Source organism: Podarcis cretensis (assembly GCF_951804945.1).
Source record: "Podarcis cretensis genome assembly, chromosome: 17".
NCBI lineage: Eukaryota > Metazoa > Chordata > Lepidosauria > Squamata > Lacertidae > Podarcis > Podarcis cretensis.
In genome coordinates this window covers 1,232,908-1,250,849 of record NC_137187.1, presented here as the reverse complement: position 1 = coordinate 1,250,849, position 17,942 = coordinate 1,232,908, and the positions used below count along the sequence as shown (strand labels likewise).

The window sequence follows — 17,942 nt, the reverse complement described above, 5'->3', positions numbered from 1 at the left end:
TCTACCTACAGGGGTGGAGGAAGGGGGTGGGGGGGCCAGTCACCCCGAGTGTCACCACTGAGGGGGGTGACAAAATAGTGGGCGACACTCACCGCGGGGCCTGCAGCACGCCCAAGCTGTGCATCTCTGCTGGCTGTGACGCAGTGGCTTGGGTGCCTGCAGGCTCCGCGCTACCCCAGAACAGTCCTCCTGTCACCTCCCCCTCAGCTGTAGGGCAGCTGAGTGGAAGGAGGCAGGCAGAATCCTCGGATGCCCCGTGGAGCGTCCTGCCCCGGCTTGCCCCACTCTGCGGGCGGCTGGCCCTACCCCTGGGCGCAGGGCACGCATGCCGCCCCAGACACCCAATTGGCGTGCTCCGCCGCTGCCTACCGACAAATGTTTTGAGCTGGCTGGAACTAATGGAAGTTGTAGTCCAAAATTTCTGGAGGACATTACGTAGGGGAAGGCTGGCTGCAAGTCCATTTGTTATCCTGTGGCAGTTGTGGCATTCAGGCCTTCCCACGAGAGAGTGTGTCACCTGGGAGAGGGACTGATGCTCCTCTCAAGCCAGACGACAGCAGGTGATGTGAAGAAGACCAAGGGCTTTGCCACAGCGCGCACTGAAGATATGCACAGTCACTTAGAATGGTTCATGCTTTATTAGACAAAAACAAAGAATTAAAAGGAGGTTGTTTGAAAAAGCGTTCTAAACATTTTGTATGTGTGTGCATGCATGTCGTGGGAGAGCTTTCAGCTACAGGTGCACCTATTCAGTTTGTGGCGCAAAATGAACCTGAGAGTAAACTGCTCTGTAGCTCAAACTACAAGTGAAGCATGTGAAAGAGAGAGAATGTGCTGCACAGAGAGGCGACACATCCAAATATCTATTCTCTGCAAAATTATCACACAGAGAGAGCCTCCATGCTTGTGGCAGTATAACTCAGACTGCATTATAAGACAGTTGAGGGTGGGGGAAAGCACAAGATGAATTTACATCACAATAAGCCTAAGCTAGGAAACACCTGCCAAAATTACTTGTGAAGGGCTAGCAATAATGAGCAGAATTATCTGGCTGAATCTGGGTATCTGGTTGAACATGGTACTCTGCAAATTAATAAGTACTTGTCAGTGGGGATGGGGAGAATAAGGACAGGGACATGAGGAGAATATTTCTTTTTAATGCTGTCGATGTGCCATGCCATTCAACTGAAAACATGGAAATTACGGGCTCCCACCAGCGTGATAGTATGGCTCAACAGTGCCACCTGCTGGTCAGTTTCTTGCTTAAAAAAATGAAATCAAGTTGCACGCCTTGCACCACTAGAAATTGCTTAGGAGGCCGGATACGGCCTCTGGCTCAGCCACCCCTGATTTATGGAATCCATTTCAGTTATCGTGGCCTGAGAATGTGGTTAAACCACTTGCAGGGAGTGTGCAAAACACATACTCCTTTGACCCTTGCCCATCATGGCTGGGGAAAATTAACATGGACTCCTTGCTTGACTCAGAATTGCTAAGTCTGAATGTGGTGTCCCTGAAGGTGAAGGACTGGTTTATTTTTTAAGGATGCATCTCCATTCCCAGGCTGTCCTGAGCTCAGCGGTTGCCTAAACGCCACCTGCCACACCTCTGGCACTAAGGTGGCACTTCCCATGTTGCCTAGGACCAGAAGAAGAAAGTCAGGTGGCTTAGCTGTAACTGCAGGTGTTCACCTGGTCTTCTATACAATCATAGGCAACCTACTTTCCTTCCCCACTGCCGGTCTCTTCCATGCTGCTCTTGCTCTGACGATTCCTGATGTACCCTGCTGTGGTGGACCTTTATGGAACTAATTTGAACACGGATTTTGAGGGCTCCTGCCAAAAATCTTTTCAGATTCTAAACTTTGTAAGGGAACAGAACCCATAAATGTGACTGAAGAAATGACAACGTGAAAACCTTAAATAAACTTTTCATTTTACTTACTCTTCGTTTTTAATTCAAGGTTCCATTCCCAATACATTTTGAACCAAAGGATAGCAGGACTTTTCTTCCTTCGCGCCACCGTGAAATGTGGTTGGAGGCAGTGCAACAAATATGTATAGGTATTATTCATCACTGTTGTCCATGCTGCTGGTCACAGTCCTTAAGACTTTGGGTGCAATTCTATTTTTCATTCATTCATTAAAACATTTTAAAGACATCTTTCATGGCATTTGCCCTTGTAAGGGAGCATTCAAAACCATTAGGTTAAAATCCACCTTCTACCCTTTAAAACAAGCAGTAAGATTTCGGCAAGACACAACAATGAATAAAAAGCTGGTTGAAATGAAAATATCTTGAGTTCTTTTAAAAATCACCACTCTGTTGAAGTCAGGAGTAAAGTTCCCATTTATTTGAAAGATTCTGGATTGCACCCTCTGTTTCATTCTATCCTGAAAGCATACAGCTAAGATTTTTTTCCCCGGTTGACATACTAATAAAGAATATGAAATCTATTTCAGAGAGAACAGCTAAAGTTCTGATACAGTTCTTCCAGATCCAAAAGAATCTCTCTCTCAAAATCAATTCGGTCTTCTCTGAAGTTTCTTTAGGCTGTGTTTGACTGTGGAGACCAAAGTGGCTTGCTTCTGTTCTTCAGGTGAAAACAGTCTAGGCAGCAAAACCGGGTCCTCCTTTCTCTCCACCTCATAAAAAGGGCAGGTCTTTAAATGTGCAGCCATCGAAGGGATGTCACTGAATTGCCAGCTATTAACTGTGGAGAACAGGCTGCTAAATTTCCAGATCTATCAAGAGGCATAAGCAAGGAATTTAGGCACTGAAAAATCAGTCTCGCAATTGTGCAAGATCTTGCAAACAACTCTTCCCATTACAAGAAGCTAGGTGCAAGCATAAGAGGGCATCAAGATTTTGCCCAAATGTTTCAGGCTTGTAGCCCATCATTGAACCTACTGGTAGAACTCCAGACCAGCCAGTCCACCACTTGCCCACTCACTCACTGCCACCACCTGCCCACAAGTGCACCAGTGGGATGTTCCAACCCTTCTGCCCTCTTCCTGCTGCCCCCCTGTTTAAAACAAACAGGCACTCCTGTTTAAAACTGCTGCTCTGCTCCATCTCTGCCACTTGGCCTGGAAAGAGAGAAGGGGGTGAAGCAACGCAGTGTGGCAGAAATGGTAAACAGGCAGCAAAAGTGCTGTCCATGGCCTAGCAGCTTATACTCCATGTGCACCTAGCAGCTTTTAGCAGCAGAGTCAAGGGCACAGGGGTCCCCAAGATCCTGTGGGTCTGGCTTATTAGACCTCCCCCCCCCTTCTCTCCAGTCCATTTTGTCCCCCAAGCACTTTGCTATAAATATCTATCTAATGCAGTCAAAGGGGAGAGGAGGAGGGAAAATTAATTGAATTCTTCTTAAGATATGGATCCTAACAAACATTTTCAAACTTTCAGCATGGAGTATTATCCTTTAGGAATGAATGTGCATTAACAATTTATTCAATTTATATAGAATAAATTATTTGGTCTATTTAATTTATTAACTTCCTAACCTATTAGCAACTGGTCTTTTTCACTTAATTCGTTCTGGAGGTCAGTTCTTAACCTGAAACTGTGTTTAACCTGAGGTACCACTTTAGCTAATGGGGCCTCCCACTGCCGCCACACAATTTCTGTTCTCATCCTGAAGCAAAGTTCTTAACCCGAGGTACTATTTCTGGGTTAGCGGAGTCTGTAACCTGAAGTGTCTGTAACCTGAAGCGTCTGTAACCCGAGGTACCACTGTATAGGCCTATATATATTGGATATAGGTATGGATATAGCTATAGGCCTAGATCTAGTTTGCGGAGTCCCTGTTAAATTGACACCTTCATTTAAAACTCAAACTCATACTGTATTTATCATCCCACTTTGATTAAGGGTACAATTCTCCCTGCTGTCTGTGTGTGGGAAGGGGAGAGAGAGTCTGAAGCGACAGAAATCAGAGGTTCTGTTAGACCATACTATTTCCACTACCGTGCTGAAACAATGTGCTTGGCAGACTCCTATTTCGAATCAAGGCTTAGTTTTCTTGGAGAACTAAGAACATGCTTGCTTTCCATATTCAGGGAACATTCCAATACAAAGCTATCTCTTAATCTCAGAATCATGGATTTGAGCCCCATGTTGGGCAGGGGGTTGGACCAGATGACCTTTGTGGTCCCTACAATTCTGTGATTCTGTGAAGGTTAAAACTTTAAAACATTAGGACAGACCCTGATATCTTGCAACCCTTGCTTGTCGCAGTGCTTTAGCCAGTGTAAACAAAGCCTAACTAAAAATTGCTAAAATGTTTTTTATAGTAGTAGAAACCCATGATGCTCACAACCCAAAATCCAGAGACCAATGTAAATGTTTGGATGATGCCACCATACCCTTCCAAATGCCCCCATCACTTGCCTTTTTGCGGACTCTCCAAGAAGTGCCCCCGTGAGAATATCTCTTCTTTTCCCACGACAGAAGGACCATTCCTCTCTCATGCAGCAGAGTAGCACAGATGTCCCTCATCTGCACCGACACCTGAGCCAACTGAGACAAGCTGTAGCTATCCAAAAACTCAGCGATGTACTTCAGGATCTCCAGGGGAAGGCTGCTCAGAACATCCATTTCTTTCCCCCTGCGATTTCTGCTCAAGTTAAATTTCTTTGCTTCCAAGAGCACGGGGTCAACCTCTGGCTTAAGGGCAAATGTCTTGAGGCACTGGCTATAGATGACCCTTGAGCTTTGCCCAGCCGGGCGCCAGGGATATTGAACAAAAGTGCACCCCAGGTAGGCGAGTGGGCAACGACGCTGGAACCATCCATTCAAGCAGGACTGGATGTCGGCGTGGACATTCTTGAAATGCGAAGGAAACTCGTCTCTCCTGAAAACGTGGCTGCAGGAGAACGTGAAAGCAGAGTTGCTTTTGTTGTGCCTTTGGGTTACACTCTCGCTGCTGAGCTGCATGTGGAGACTCGGCAGGTCTTCGGCATCTACTGTGTCTGCTAGAACGGCCGTGGAAGCGAAAGGCTCCGTAGCAAAGTTGTACGTTTGCGTCCCAAAATCTATGAAGAGAGCATCGATGCTCTTTGATTCGGAGATCTCGTGCCCTTTCAGTTCCTTCTCCAAGGCACACAGCAGTGTAGTTTTGATTGCATCGGATTTAGGAAGAGCCTCCAGACTTACTCCTAACTCTGAAGTATCCACGGATACGCTCTTAGTTGGCTTCCTGTGCGCCACGACGTCCCCAAGGCGAGCTCTTTTGCCACAATAGCTGACTGGCACTCTGAAGGTGGTTACAGTCTTCACTTCCTGAACCTCCAGGTTTCCATATACAAAGTCTTTCTCTCTGGGAGTGCAAGCAGCCATCTGACCAAAATGAATTAGCATCCTTCCATGGTGCACGAGATACATATTGTAATCCCCTATAGGAACCTCTTTTTTTAACCTCTCCAAAACTCCATCTTGCCAAGGAGCCAAACCTGTCTTTTCAGCTGCTAAATTCACTTCAGGAGGGGCTTGGTTTTTCTCACTGTCTCCCACACTGCTACCTTCTTCTGGCAGTTTTCCTTTCTCATTGCCACTAGAAGTTGGTCCTGTTTTCAGAGGCTTACTGTCCCTTCCACTTTCCTTGTTTTCAGCCAGTTGGCCTGTTACTGTGCACGCTTTGAATTCTTTACTGAAGATGTTTTCCCAGGTTTTGTAACCGACTAAATCGACCCCTTCTTTGTCCTTTGCAAGGTTCTCACGCTCTTCCTGGCTGAGCCCAGCTGCCTCAGCCATCGTTGCTTTGGACGGGCCAGCTCCTTCTCCTAGGTAGGACTCAGCACCATCAGTTCCTTCGTCATCTATGGGACAGGCCTCCGTGCATTCTGGGAAAAACTCAGCCATTCTGAGTGTCTTGAAAAGAGCTTTCTGATCTCTCAAGGCGAGGGCCACATCTAAGCACGCTTCGCTGGGCTCCTCTTTCATAATGTTCTGGTGCAGAACAGCCTCAGAATCCATGTTTGGCCAACGATTCCAATCCATCGAACAGGAGACGATACTGGCGGGGCAGACTCTGAGGTGTTTGGCCACTTTGAAGCGGGCCATGGTGAAAGGGCAGCCATAAACAGAGTTGAGGCACGAGACTTGCTCTAGCGGACACAGGAGTTGGTGCTCGTCCTCTTTACACATATGGAAAGCAGCTCCGCAGTGAGACCGGCAGCTGATCACCACGCAAGAGACTGTGGGCTCGACTGGAGCTTGGCAGTGCCTGTTGAAACACTTCTCACAGTGCTTGTGGAGTCCAGAGGAAGCTCGTTGCTTCCTGCCCTGCAGACACGAGAGGAGACAGAAAGAGAAGACAAAGAGAAGTAGCTCACCAAGGGATGCGGGTGGCGCTGTGGGTTAAACCACAGAGCCTAGGGCTTGCGGATCAGAAGGTCGGCGGTTCGAATCCCTGCAATGAGGTGAGCTCCCGTTGCTCAGTCCCTGTTCCTGCCAACCTAGCAGTTCGAAAGCACGTCAAAGTGCAAGTAGATAAATAGGTACCACTCCGGCGGGAAGGTAAACGGCGTTTCCGTGCGCTGCTCTGGTTCGCCAGAAGCGGCTTAGTCATGCTGGCCACATGACTCAGAAGCTGTACGCCAGCTCCCTCAGCCAATAAAGCGAGATGAGCGCCGCAACCCCAGAGTCGGCCACGACTGGACCAGTCAGGGGTCCCTTTACCTTTAGGCAACCTAGTCCTAATATATTGAAGCTTTTAAAAAAGAAGAAGAAGAAGAAGTAGCTCACCAAAGCATTGATGAAAGCTGGGACATGGTCCATGTTTGTGGCTTAAAGAGCTCTGCATTTATTATTACGGTCGTACGTTGGTTCTCAGATGGAATCTGTTCCAGAAGTCTGCTCGACTTCCAAAAATGTTGGAAAACCAAGATGCGGCTTCTGATTGGCTGCAGGAAGCTTCTGCAGCCAATCAGAAGCCGCAGAAGCCACATTGGATGTTCGGGTTCCAAAGAACATTCACAAATTGGAACACTCACTTCCGAGTTTGCAGCATTCGGGAGCCAAAATGTTTGAGAACTAAGCTGTTCGAAAACCAAGGTACGACTGTACAGTGGTACCTCTGGTTATGAACGGGATCCGTTCCGGAGGCCCGTTCGCAACATGAGCAGAACGCAACCCACAACGGCGCGTCTGCGCACACGTGGGTTGCGATTTGCCGCTTCTGCACATGCGCGTGTCGTCATTTTGTACGTCTGCGCATGCGCGAGCGGCGAAGAGCGGCGAAACCTGGAAGTAACCCTTTCCAGTACTTCTGGGTCGCCGCGGGACACAACCTGAAAAAACGTATCATGAAGCAAACGTAACATGAGGTATGACTGTATTATTATTAAGATTTATATACCACCCTTCATCAAAAGATCTCAGGGCAGTTCACATACAAACACAAATTGTTAAAACTAAAATAGAATCACAATGCCTGGTGTGGTTGCAGAGACCAGTAACCTGTAATTGCTGCCTCCTGTGTTGTTTCTACTGCGTCAGCAGCAGCGGGGTGACCTCTCTGGGGTGCAAGCTGGGGCAGTGTGGATGGAGATCCTGGGCGACCTTGACAACAAGACCAGCTTCTAAACCACATCAGCAAGCAATACATTTGGCACCAGCTTGGCTGACGGGTTTGCTGGAAGGCGGCATACAAGACACCATCCAACTGCCTTAGGGGCTCCACTCTGGATTTACGTAGGCTTCACTTCTTAAGCCTTTTCTCCTCCCAAAAACGGACTACAGCAACCAAGGAGGAATGTGTCTCTTGGGCAAAAAAAAAAAAGTTAGCACCCTTGGCCTAGAACAATTAATGGTGAGCTGTAAGAATGGAATTGAACTAGAGAGACCAGTTCATTGAATGCATTGCACGACAAAACAATCTCTTCTCTTACCATAGCTGCAGTTGGCTGCCTTTGGTATCCCTGCAAGAAAAACGAAAAGGCTTCACGAAAGTATCAAATAGTTGTGATCTAAGTACTGCACAGCCTTGCAGTTCAACCATTCCATTCCAAAGCAGAATACCGAACCGATAATGGTGTAGGAATGTCCCATCATTGGGGGAAATGTTGTCACTAGACTGCTTTTTTACCTCCCATGTAATTCATTGCAGATGCAGGTGCCCATTTCATTACACAACTGCAAATGACTGACCCAAACTGTCGCAGGTTGCTTGTTCTCCTGTATCGTTTTGTCAAATGGTCTGGAGGACATTTATCGCAAGTCAGGTTTTTGGACTACAACTCCCATCATCCCTAGATAACAGGACCAGTAGTTAGGGATGATGGGAATTGTAGTCCAAAACAGCTGGAGGGCCAAGTTTGGCCATCACTGACTAAGGGCTTGTGCACCATTGTTCAGGGTTCTCCTCCCTCCTGCGTGTGGTGAGTGGGGACCCTGTTGAAACAGTTTATTTCCTTTAGTAAAGATCAGGCTTACTAGCCGCTTTGCTTTCAATATACTCTGGTTGGCCTCTGCTTTCTCTCCAACTGATAAAGATCTCCTGAGGGACTCTTTACGGGATCTAGATACCCCATAAGGGAATTATAGGAATTTTTCTTATAACAATATGCACCATTACTTCAGTGCCACTGGTCATCAACAACCCAGAAAGTAACAAGTGTGAAGAAAATTGCTTGATATTCCATTGTCCACACTGAGCTTCCTCGCACCCTCTCTGCTAGCATCTGTTACTTGTAAACTGCAGTGGTGGAAAAGATGTACCACTGAGTTGATCTCAGCTGACAGTTCTTCAGCATTGTACAGCTATTGTTCAGAAAGCAAGATCTCCCTTCTGCAGAACTTTTAGTGCAAATACGCAGCCACAGCCTTCCCGATGTACAACATTAAAAGCATTCGTCTGTTTGTCTGTCACAGCCAGACTTCTGTTGCTCTGATTCTTGGGAGTATTTTGGATGCACATAATCTCTAAAAATAGCTGCAGCCATGACTTGCAGAATGTCAGCGCAGTTACATAGCACAAAAACTATGCATGTATCGGGAGCACTTGAACATTACAAGGGTTGGAGCAAAAGGCAGATAACCCAAATAAGGAGCAAACATTGCGCAGTCTGAATGCCCTACATGGGGCAATCCATCATTCAACGGAAGGGCCATTTTTAAAGTTCTTTAGCATGACTGAAACAAGCCAGTTTCTTAGGGGGCAGGTGATGGAGATGGAAAGGAAATGCAAGAGGCTTGCTAGGGCTCATGCTAACCTATGGTTTAGCCAGAGCTTCTTCCAGCCAGAAGGCACCACAATGGCATTCTAGCACTTCTGAGGTGGGCCCTGGAGGTGTGGGGAGAGACTTGACCGGCCTCAGCAAAAGCCCCGCTGCACCTCCATCTCACAAGAAGACCCTCCGCAGAACCTGAAGGGACATCCTCCACGGGTTCTGGAAAAGGTCTCCTCGTGAGCAGGCAGTGCAGCCAGGCTTTGCTGAGGCTCTTCAGCCTCCTGGCTAACAGCCAACACACGGGAAAGCTGCCCCTCAGCTGAGCAAGTCCCCACACCATTCAGCTGCTCAGCTGAGGTGCAGAAGCCTCTCTGCATCTCAGCTGAGCAGCCTCAACAAGCCTCTGAGGAGCTTGAAGAGATCCGGGGTAGTTCTTCTGAGCAAAGTGCATTCAAGCACCTTTTTTCTGGGGTGTTATAAGAATTTTTTTGGGACGCAGGTGGCGCTGTGGGTTAAAGCCTCAGCGCCTAGGGCTTGCCGATCGAAAGGTCGGCGGTTCGAATCCCTGCGGCGGGGTGCGCTCCCGCTGCTCGGTCCCAGCGCCTGCCAACCTAGCAGTTCGAAAGCACCCCCGGGTGCAAGTAGATAAATAGGGACCGCTTACCAGCGGGAAGGTAAACGGCGTTTCCGTGTGCGGCTCTGGCTCGCCAGAGCAGCGATGTCACGCTGGCCACGTGACCCGGAAGTGTCTCCGGACAGCGCTGGCCCCCGGCCTCTTAAGTGAGATGGGCGCACAACCCCAGAGTCTGTCAAGACTGGCCCGTACGGGCAGGGGTACCTTTACCTTTACCTTATAAGAATTTTAAGGTCTCAAATATAGAATAAATATTCATAAAGGCACACATATCTAAATATATGAACCACGTGTCTGAAATACCACGGGAGAGCAATCCTGAAGCTATTTTGACTCTCCCAATGACCTCAAATATTCCTCTGCAATAAGAGAGGCAAATGGGGAAAGCCTTCCCTTGGTCTTTTTGCTTGCAAATCCTGTCTTAAGGCTGAATTTGTGTATGAATAGGGTGGACCATGGGGTCACGAAGAGTCGGACACAACTAAATAACAACAACAGGGTGAGCCTGTGACCTGGACAAAGGAACTGAAGTATTAGCCATCACAAAAGAATGGCCAGACTGCCCAGGTAATGCAATCAGCAACCATTATCAGGTATCCTGGCAGACAGGATTTCTGCTGTAGACCGCCTCCTTCTGTGATGTATTTATGATGTTTTGGGAGGTGGTCTTGGGCTACAGAGTGGGCCATTTCAAAAGTCTATATAAGGGCCTGCGCACCATTGTTCAGGGTTCTCCTCCCTCGTGCGTGTGGTGAGTGGGGACCCTGTTGCAACAGTTCCTTGAATAAAGATCAGGCTTACTAGCCGCTTTGCTTCTCAACAGTTGGCCTCTGTTTTCTCCTACCGATGGAGAACCCACTTAAGGACTCTATATGGGCTCTGGAATACCCCATAAGGAAAAGGGAGTAGTTTTTTCTTATAATGGGGGGCGGGGAGCACTGGGTTTAGCTCACTAGTTCCCTAATTTAGTGGGCCACCGTCTGCTTGGTCCTGTAATCTCATCCCCAGTGAACTCCACCCTATAAAAAGCATTACAGTGGTGCCTCGCAAGACGAAATTAATTCGTTCCGCGAGTTGCTTCGTCTTGCGATTCTTTCGTCTTGCGGAGCGCGGATTCCCCGGGTATTAACGGCTTTAAGAAAAAGGAAGCAAACCCGCAAGACGTTTTTGTCTTGCGAAGCAAGCCCATAGGGAAATTTGTCTTGCGAAGCACCTCGAAAAACGGAAAACCCTTTCGTCTAGCGAGTTTTTCGTCTTGCGAGGCATTCGTCTTGCGGGGCACCACTGTATTCAGAAAAATGGTTAGTGCAACCCATTAAGGAAGATAATAACACAAGAGAATTCAAAAGAGTAACAATTAATTGCCACATTTATTCAAAATCCAACTAAAAGTATTTAGTTTAATTAATTCAGTGAAACTGGTGGATTTGATCCAGTGGCGTACCAGCTCTTCAAAGTCTGATCATCATTTACACTTCCAGTGCCTTCCTGCTACCTCCTTGTGTCTTAGTGCGCCCCCTAGGTAATCCTACCACTCCCAGGGGGCAGTACCCCCCCCCACACACACACCTGGAAACCACTGGTTGAGCTTCACATTGGAACCAGCAGGTAAATTGGAAGATCAGGAGTTATCAGCCCCAAAAGACTTTACACCATTGACCATGGTGTCCTTTCATAATGACCTGAAGGAATAGGACTTGGAGGCAGTGTAGTACAGTGGTTCCACTCTTACTTGCAGGGTTGTCCCCAGGAAAGAGGAGGAGGAGGAGATGGTTGCTCGGCCCTGAAGCTTTTGAGCTGTGGGGTCTGGCAAGAGCGCCTCCTATCTCCTATGCCATTTAACATCTATGGGAGTCTGTTCGGAGCTGTTATCCAGGAATTTGGACCATAATCCATCAGTATGCTGAAGACACATAACTCTGTCTCTTCATACCATCTGAATCAGGAGAGACTGTGAAGATGTTAGACCAGTGTCTGGAAGGAGGAAAAGGCCGACTGGGGGCTTATACTGTTCGTGGGTGTCTGGAAAATGGCTGCACGGCCTGTACATTTCCCCTGAAAGAGCAGGCTTGTCATCTGGGAGTACTGGATTCCAACCTGTTACTGGCCTTTCCTATACTGGGATAGCTTGGTCTCTAGGTCCTTGCTACGGTGGCCTCCTGCTTAGACTACTGCAAAGTTCTCTACATGGGGCTGCCCTTGAAGATGACCCAGAGGTTACAGCTTGTGCAGAATGTAGCTGTTAAGTTGGTAGGTGGGGCAGCCTAAATGGATTGGGACCCAGGTACCCAAAGCAGCAGCTCCCCCCATATCAACTATCTTGCGCCACCACTGTTGTGTCTGGAAGCTGCCTGCACTATCAAGGGAAGTAATCGTGCCACTGTATTCTGCTCTGGTCAGACCTCACCTGGAGTACTGTGTCCAGTTCTGGGCACCACAGTTCAAGGAGGACACGGACAAACTGGAACGTGTCCAGAGGAGGGCAACCAAAATGGTCAAAGGCCTGGAAACGATGCCTTATGAGGAACGGCTAAGGGAGCTGGGCATGTTTAGCCTGGAGAAGAGGAGGTTAAGGGGTGATATGATAGCCATGTTCAAATATATAAAAGGATGTCACATAGAGGACGGAGAAAGGTTGTTTTCTGCTGCTCCAGAGAAGCGGACACGGAGCAATAGCTCCAAACTACAAGAAAGAAGATTCCACCTAAACATTAGGAAGAACTTCCTGACAGTAAGAGCTGTTTGACAGTGGAATTTGCTGCCAAGGAGTGTGGTGGAGTCTCCTTCTTTGGAGGTCTTTAAGCAGAGGCTTGACAACCATATGTCAGGAGTGCTCTGATGGTGTTTCCTGCTTGGCAGGGGGTTGGACTCAATGGCCCTTGTGGTCTCTTCCAACTCTATGATTCTATGATTCTATGGTTGGCGTTGATCTGTGACAGGGCCTTCTCAGTGGTGGGTTCCTGTTTGTGAAACCAGATCCCTGATAAGGTGTGCCTGTCTCCTACATTATCGACTTTTAAGAGAAATTTCAAAACATTCCTGTTTACGCAGGCGTCTGATGGTTGATAGATACTGGTAATGGCCACAGTGAAATTAATACAGTACTTATGAGGTTATGAGTCTGCTTTTAGATGTTCTAATTAGTTTTTTTAATGTGTTAAATCTGTTGTCATTTTTTAATCGTACTGTTTTAACATTTTGACATTTGCTGCCCTGGGCTGCTCTGGGAGGGAGGGCAGGGCGCCAGTTTACAAAATAAAAATAAAAAGCCACAACACAACTAATCACCCTTGGCTGGAAGGCCGACCCTTCCTGCTCATTTCAGCAGAACACAGCGGAATAGTATTGATTACTCTGAGATGTGTTCAAAGCCATCACAGAAAAAAAGTCACTGCTGTGGACAATTTATATTGATTATTGGTGCTTTGTTGTGTTTAATGAGCTATTGTAAACTGCCCTGGACATTTTTTAAGTGAAGGGAAGCATAAAAATGTTTTTAAAGCTTTCAATGTTGTTTCCTGTTCTGAGAGTTAGCTATAGACAAACTATAGATAAATAGATCTTTGAAGAAAATAAGAGGTTACAAGAATATTGGCTATTCCTGGGGGGAAAGAGCTTGAGAGCTACTGCTTTGGGGAGTATCAATTACTTTTTATAAGGGTTTTCATGTCAAAACCACGTGGCAGTTGTTTGCAATATTTGTGATAATACTGTCAGCTCTGTGCTATCGTTCGTTCTTCCATCTCCTAATTTTTTTTTTTAACATCTCAGAGCTCTTCCCCTGCCTTCTGCTTCACAGAACCTGCTGAAAATTCCTGATTAGAGCCACTCTCTTGATTAGATGGCTATAAACCTCAGCTAATTCTGAAGTTTCAGATCTGTCCTGCTGTAACTGATTTCAGAGACTAGTCCTCTCAAAAGGGATACAGGCTTGTTTTTTGGAACTGACCTTGATCACGAATTTAGGATATTAATAGCCGAGCTCTTTAGTGCTAGCTTTCTGAAACTACTCTGTAACCTAGAAGCCCGTCCTCCAGTTGTAGATGCGCATGAGAGCAACCTGTGGTTATTTAAGTAGAAAGGAAAATGAACTCTGCACCTGCTCAGAACCTCCTCCTCCATTATCAGTTCATATTTTGCAAGGATGAGCCCTGGCATTGAAGGTGACAGCCTCCGATTAATCCCACTGTCTTTCGGAATGCAAAGAAGCAATAAAGACTAAAGCTGCAATCCTGCACACAGGCTGCGCAAACATGGGGAAACTGGAGCTCACAGAGCTCAGCACCGCTCTAGCATTCCCAGTTTAACAGAGCTGATGGAAGAATGTCAAGATGAGAGTCTAACATTTATCAGTACTTTAAATACTTTGCATAACTGGCTGCGACACACGCCCCCCCCCCCTTATTATACATGTTAATGTTTTTCATTCCTAACTCTGGCATGATAATATAGCATTCACCTTTCAGCTTTGATTCCAAAACAGGTTTTCATTTTAAAGCCTTACCCTCAGCATGCAGTCTCTTTTTTTCCTGTACCCCAAATAAATGGTCTCTTGGGTTTTTCAAGCTGAGTTGAAGTGAGGTGGAGCAGAGATGGGTGGGAGCAGCAGAATGGAGGAGGAGGAAATCTGAGGAGGCAGGGGAGGTTAAAAAAAAACCCCTGAAATGCACACAAGTGGCCTCAGCTGTTAAAAATAAAACTGGTGCACTCGGCAGCATGGTTCAATTTACAGAATGTTGCCCTTCCACAATATTTATTTTAACTGTCATCGATGCTGCGCTGTTTAACAGAGCTTGAGCAGAACAGCTGATTCACATCTCAGTACAATAACATCCTCTGCATGGCATATGCTTCGCAATGAAGCCTTCTTTCTTACTGAGGAAATAAGTTTTACATCCCTTCAGCATCTTCCTCCTCATGCTGCCTATATGAAATAGGTAAAGGTAAAGGGACCCCTGACCATTAGGTCCAGTCGTGACCGACTCTGGGGTTGCACGCTCATCTCGCTTTATTGGCCGAAGGAGCCGGCATACAGCTTCCAGGTCATGTGGTCAGCAGGACTAAGCCGCTTCTGGTGAACCAGAGCAGCACACGGAAACGCCGTGTGCCTTCCCGCCGGAGCGGTACCTATTTATCTACTTGCACTTTGACGTGCTTTCGAACTGCTAGGTGGCAGGAGCAGGGACCGAGCAACAGGAGCTCACCCCGTCATGGGGATTTGAACCGCCGACCTTCTGATCGGCAAGTCCTAGGCTCTGTGGTTTAACCCACAGCGCCACCCGCGTCCCACCTATATGAAATACTCTGACTTTATTTATCCCCCCCCTTTTTTTTAATTAAAGCTAATGAGTATCTCTGTATCTGATGCGGGATATTAGTTTTCTGCACTGAAAATGAAAAAATACTGATGACTTCCACAATCTCTGCAACGTTAAAAGACAACTTGTGTGGTTAGCAGCAAAGAGTGGTGCAATTAAGATAAACCTTCAGTCATAGCCTGACAATGAACTGCAACTTCTTTCTCCATGTCTTTGACATGTCCATAGTTTGCTATGGGATCCAAAATGGGAAACGCTAACCAGAATTCAGAACTATTGTGGGAGGATGTTTCCAAGTCTAGTTTGGAGTAAAAGTAATTTGCCGACTGAAGGGTCATGGTGGCAAATTATAATTAGCACTGAACAAGTATTGTAGGAGAGAGCAAGTATTATTTTGTAATGTTGTTTTGTTTTGTTGCCACCTTGAAGACTTTCAGCTGATATGTGTGTTACTAATAATGTAATTAGTTAATTAGAGTTGTCTGAATTAAGCCAGTGTGAGCAATACACTCATGGCAAAACATTATCAGCCTCCGAGTATGTAACATAAAGATTTTAATGTGCTTCCGTGAGCAGGAAGAAATTCCAGGGCCACAGCCTGGGAGTCATTTTGGACTCACAGCTGTCCATGGAGGCGCAGGTTAACTCTGTGTCCAGGGCAGCTGTTTATCAGTTCCATCTGGTACGCAGGATGAGACCCTACCTGCCTGCGGACTGTCTCCCCAGAGTGGTACATGCTCTTATCTCCCGCTTGGACTACTGCAATGCGCTCTATGTGGGGCTACCTTTGAAGGTGACTCGGAAACTACAACTAATCCAGAATGTGGCAGCTAGACTGGTGACTGGGAGCGACTGCCGAGACCACATAACACCAGTCTTGAGAGCATTGGCTCCCAGTAGGTTTCTGAGCACAATTCAAAGTCTTGGTGCTGACTTTGAAAGCCCTAAATGGCCTCAAAGGCCCAGTATACCTGAAGGAGCGTCTCCACCCCCATCGTTCTGCCCGGACACTGAGGTCCAGCTCCAAGGGCCTTCTGGCAGTTCCCTCATTGCAAGAAGCAAAGCTACAGGGAACCAGGCAGAGGGCCTTCTCGGTGGTGGCACCCGCCCTGTGGAATGCCCTCCCACCAGATGTCAAAGAGAAGAACAACTACCAGACATTCAGAAGACATCTGAAGGCAGCCCTGTTCAGGGAAGCTTTTAATATGTAACGCTGTACTGTTTTTAACACTTGATTGGGAGCTCTTTTCTTTTCTTTTTTTTTTAATATATTTTATTAAGGGTTTTCTTGTTTTACAGTGTAAGTGTAATGCCTCGTATTTTTTTTCCCCCCGTGTAACATTTTTACAAATCCATTTCATTTGTTGAGGCATTAGGGGGAGAAGAAAAAAGAAAAGAATAAAAAAAGAAGAAAGGAGGGTGGAAGGAGGGGAGATGGATGGGGGTGGGGTGGGGTAGCAGTGTTTCTATTATGCTTAATGTATGTAGTTTGGTGTCAGCGTGCTTGTGTTGTTCACTTGTGTTCCTTTGGTGGTGAGAGAGGTTGAGGTTGGCCTAGGATGTGATTGTTTGTTTGTGATTGGCTGTGGTGGTCTTTGTTTACGTGTGTGAGTGAGGTGGGTGGGTGTTTTGGATCAAGTTAGCCATATTGATTTGTATGCTGTTGGTGGATTATTGTCATTGTCCTGTTGGGCTGTGTATGTGATAAAGGGGAGCCACACCGGGGTGAAGGTGTCTTCTTCTGTTTGTCCCCGTGTCAGTTTCAGTTTGTTAGTTAATTTTTCCAGTAGGGCTGTTTCCCATACTATTTGGTACCATTGGTCCATGCTTACTCCTGACAGGTCTCTCCAGTGTCTGGTTATGGTGTTTCTGGCTGCTGAAAGTAGGTGGGTTATGAGTTCTTTGTGGAGTAAATGGGCATTGTTGTCTTGGAAGATGTTTAGTAGGGCCAATTCTGGGGTGAAGTCTAATACTTGCTTTGTTATTTTACATATTTCTTGCATGGCTGTTGTCCAGAGAGGGACACAATTGAAAATACCTGCACCACAACATACCCACTCCTCCCAAACAAACTAAAGAAAATTCCCACAACACTTAACAGGTACACACAGACCATGCTCAAAGCATGGAAAACACAAATAGGCAAACTATCCCCAACCCCATCCCCACTAATCCCCCTGGCGTACCACCCATTATTCCACCATGCAGCACAAAACCTCCAGATAAAAGCCTGGCGAACCAAAGGCTTATATCGCCTAATAGACTTTTATAAAATTGGGAGCTCTTTTCAAACTCTTTTCAATCTCCAATCAGCTTGCCCCATATGTGAACTCCTCTTAAATTCAGATTCCTCTTAAATTTAAATTAATTTAAGACCTTTCTCTTAAATTTAAGACTCCTCTGAAGTTACTCCTCTTAAATTAATTTAAGACTCCTGTGAAATGAGGCTGCCACTCCTTTATCGCTCGCAAGCCGCTTCGCGATCCATTTGAAGGGCAATTCAACCAGCCAAATTCCCTTCCTGCCAGCAGCCGCCGCCGCCGCCTCCGCCTCCCTAGAGCGGCACTTCCGGGTCTCCGAGGCCGCCCGCCGCGACGGGACCATAGAGCTATACCCGAGCGAGTCTCGGGGCCGAAGGAGGAGAGCGGCGCCGGCGGAAGAGCGCGCCGGAAGAGGCGGGGCGGGGACTCCTCCGCCGGAAGCTGCGCCAGAGGGCGCGTTGGGCGCGTGCGCAGGGGCGGCCTTGGGCAGCCGGCTTCGCGGCGCAGAGGAGGGAGAGGCGCCGGCGCGCGCGCGCCTCGGGCCCAGAAGGCAGCA

At 47.1% G+C, this 17,942-nt stretch overlaps 1 protein-coding gene across 3 annotated transcripts; it reads right to left on the bottom strand.

Annotated features, from left to right (window-relative positions):
- Window positions 1-2,325: 2,325 nt before the first annotated feature.
- On the bottom strand, window positions 2,326-14,438 carry FBXO40 (F-box protein 40). Of its 3 annotated transcripts, none has more exons than XM_079960258.1 (4): window positions 14,312-14,438; window positions 7,893-7,922; window positions 4,393-6,285; window positions 2,326-2,744 (listed from the first exon to the last, which is right to left on the bottom strand). In XM_079960258.1, the coding sequence occupies exons 1-4, from the start codon at window positions 14,318-14,320 to the stop codon at window positions 2,523-2,525; spliced, it is 2,154 nt and encodes a 717-aa protein (XP_079816384.1). In that variant the 5' UTR covers window positions 14,321-14,438; the 3' UTR covers window positions 2,326-2,522. The 3 variants fall into 3 exon arrangements, with proteins under 3 accessions (XP_079816384.1, XP_079816386.1, XP_079816385.1); XM_079960260.1 differs by lacking the exon at window positions 14,312-14,438 and adding an exon at window positions 14,267-14,288; XM_079960259.1 differs by lacking the exon at window positions 7,893-7,922 and having other exon boundaries at window positions 14,312-14,426.
- Window positions 14,439-17,942: the final 3,504 nt, after the last annotated feature.

Bases quoted from the DNA above. Each gene is read 5' to 3' on its own strand.
- FBXO40 (XM_079960258.1), bottom strand. The intron at 6,286-7,892 runs GTAAGAGAAGAG...TCGTGTCTGCAG, and splicing joins GGCAGCCAACTGCAGCTATG to GGCAGGAAGCAACGAGCTTC. The intron at 2,745-4,392 runs GCAAGTGATGGG...GCCTCTTGATAG, and splicing joins CTTGGAGAGTCCGCAAAAAG to ATCTGGAAATTTAGCAGCCT.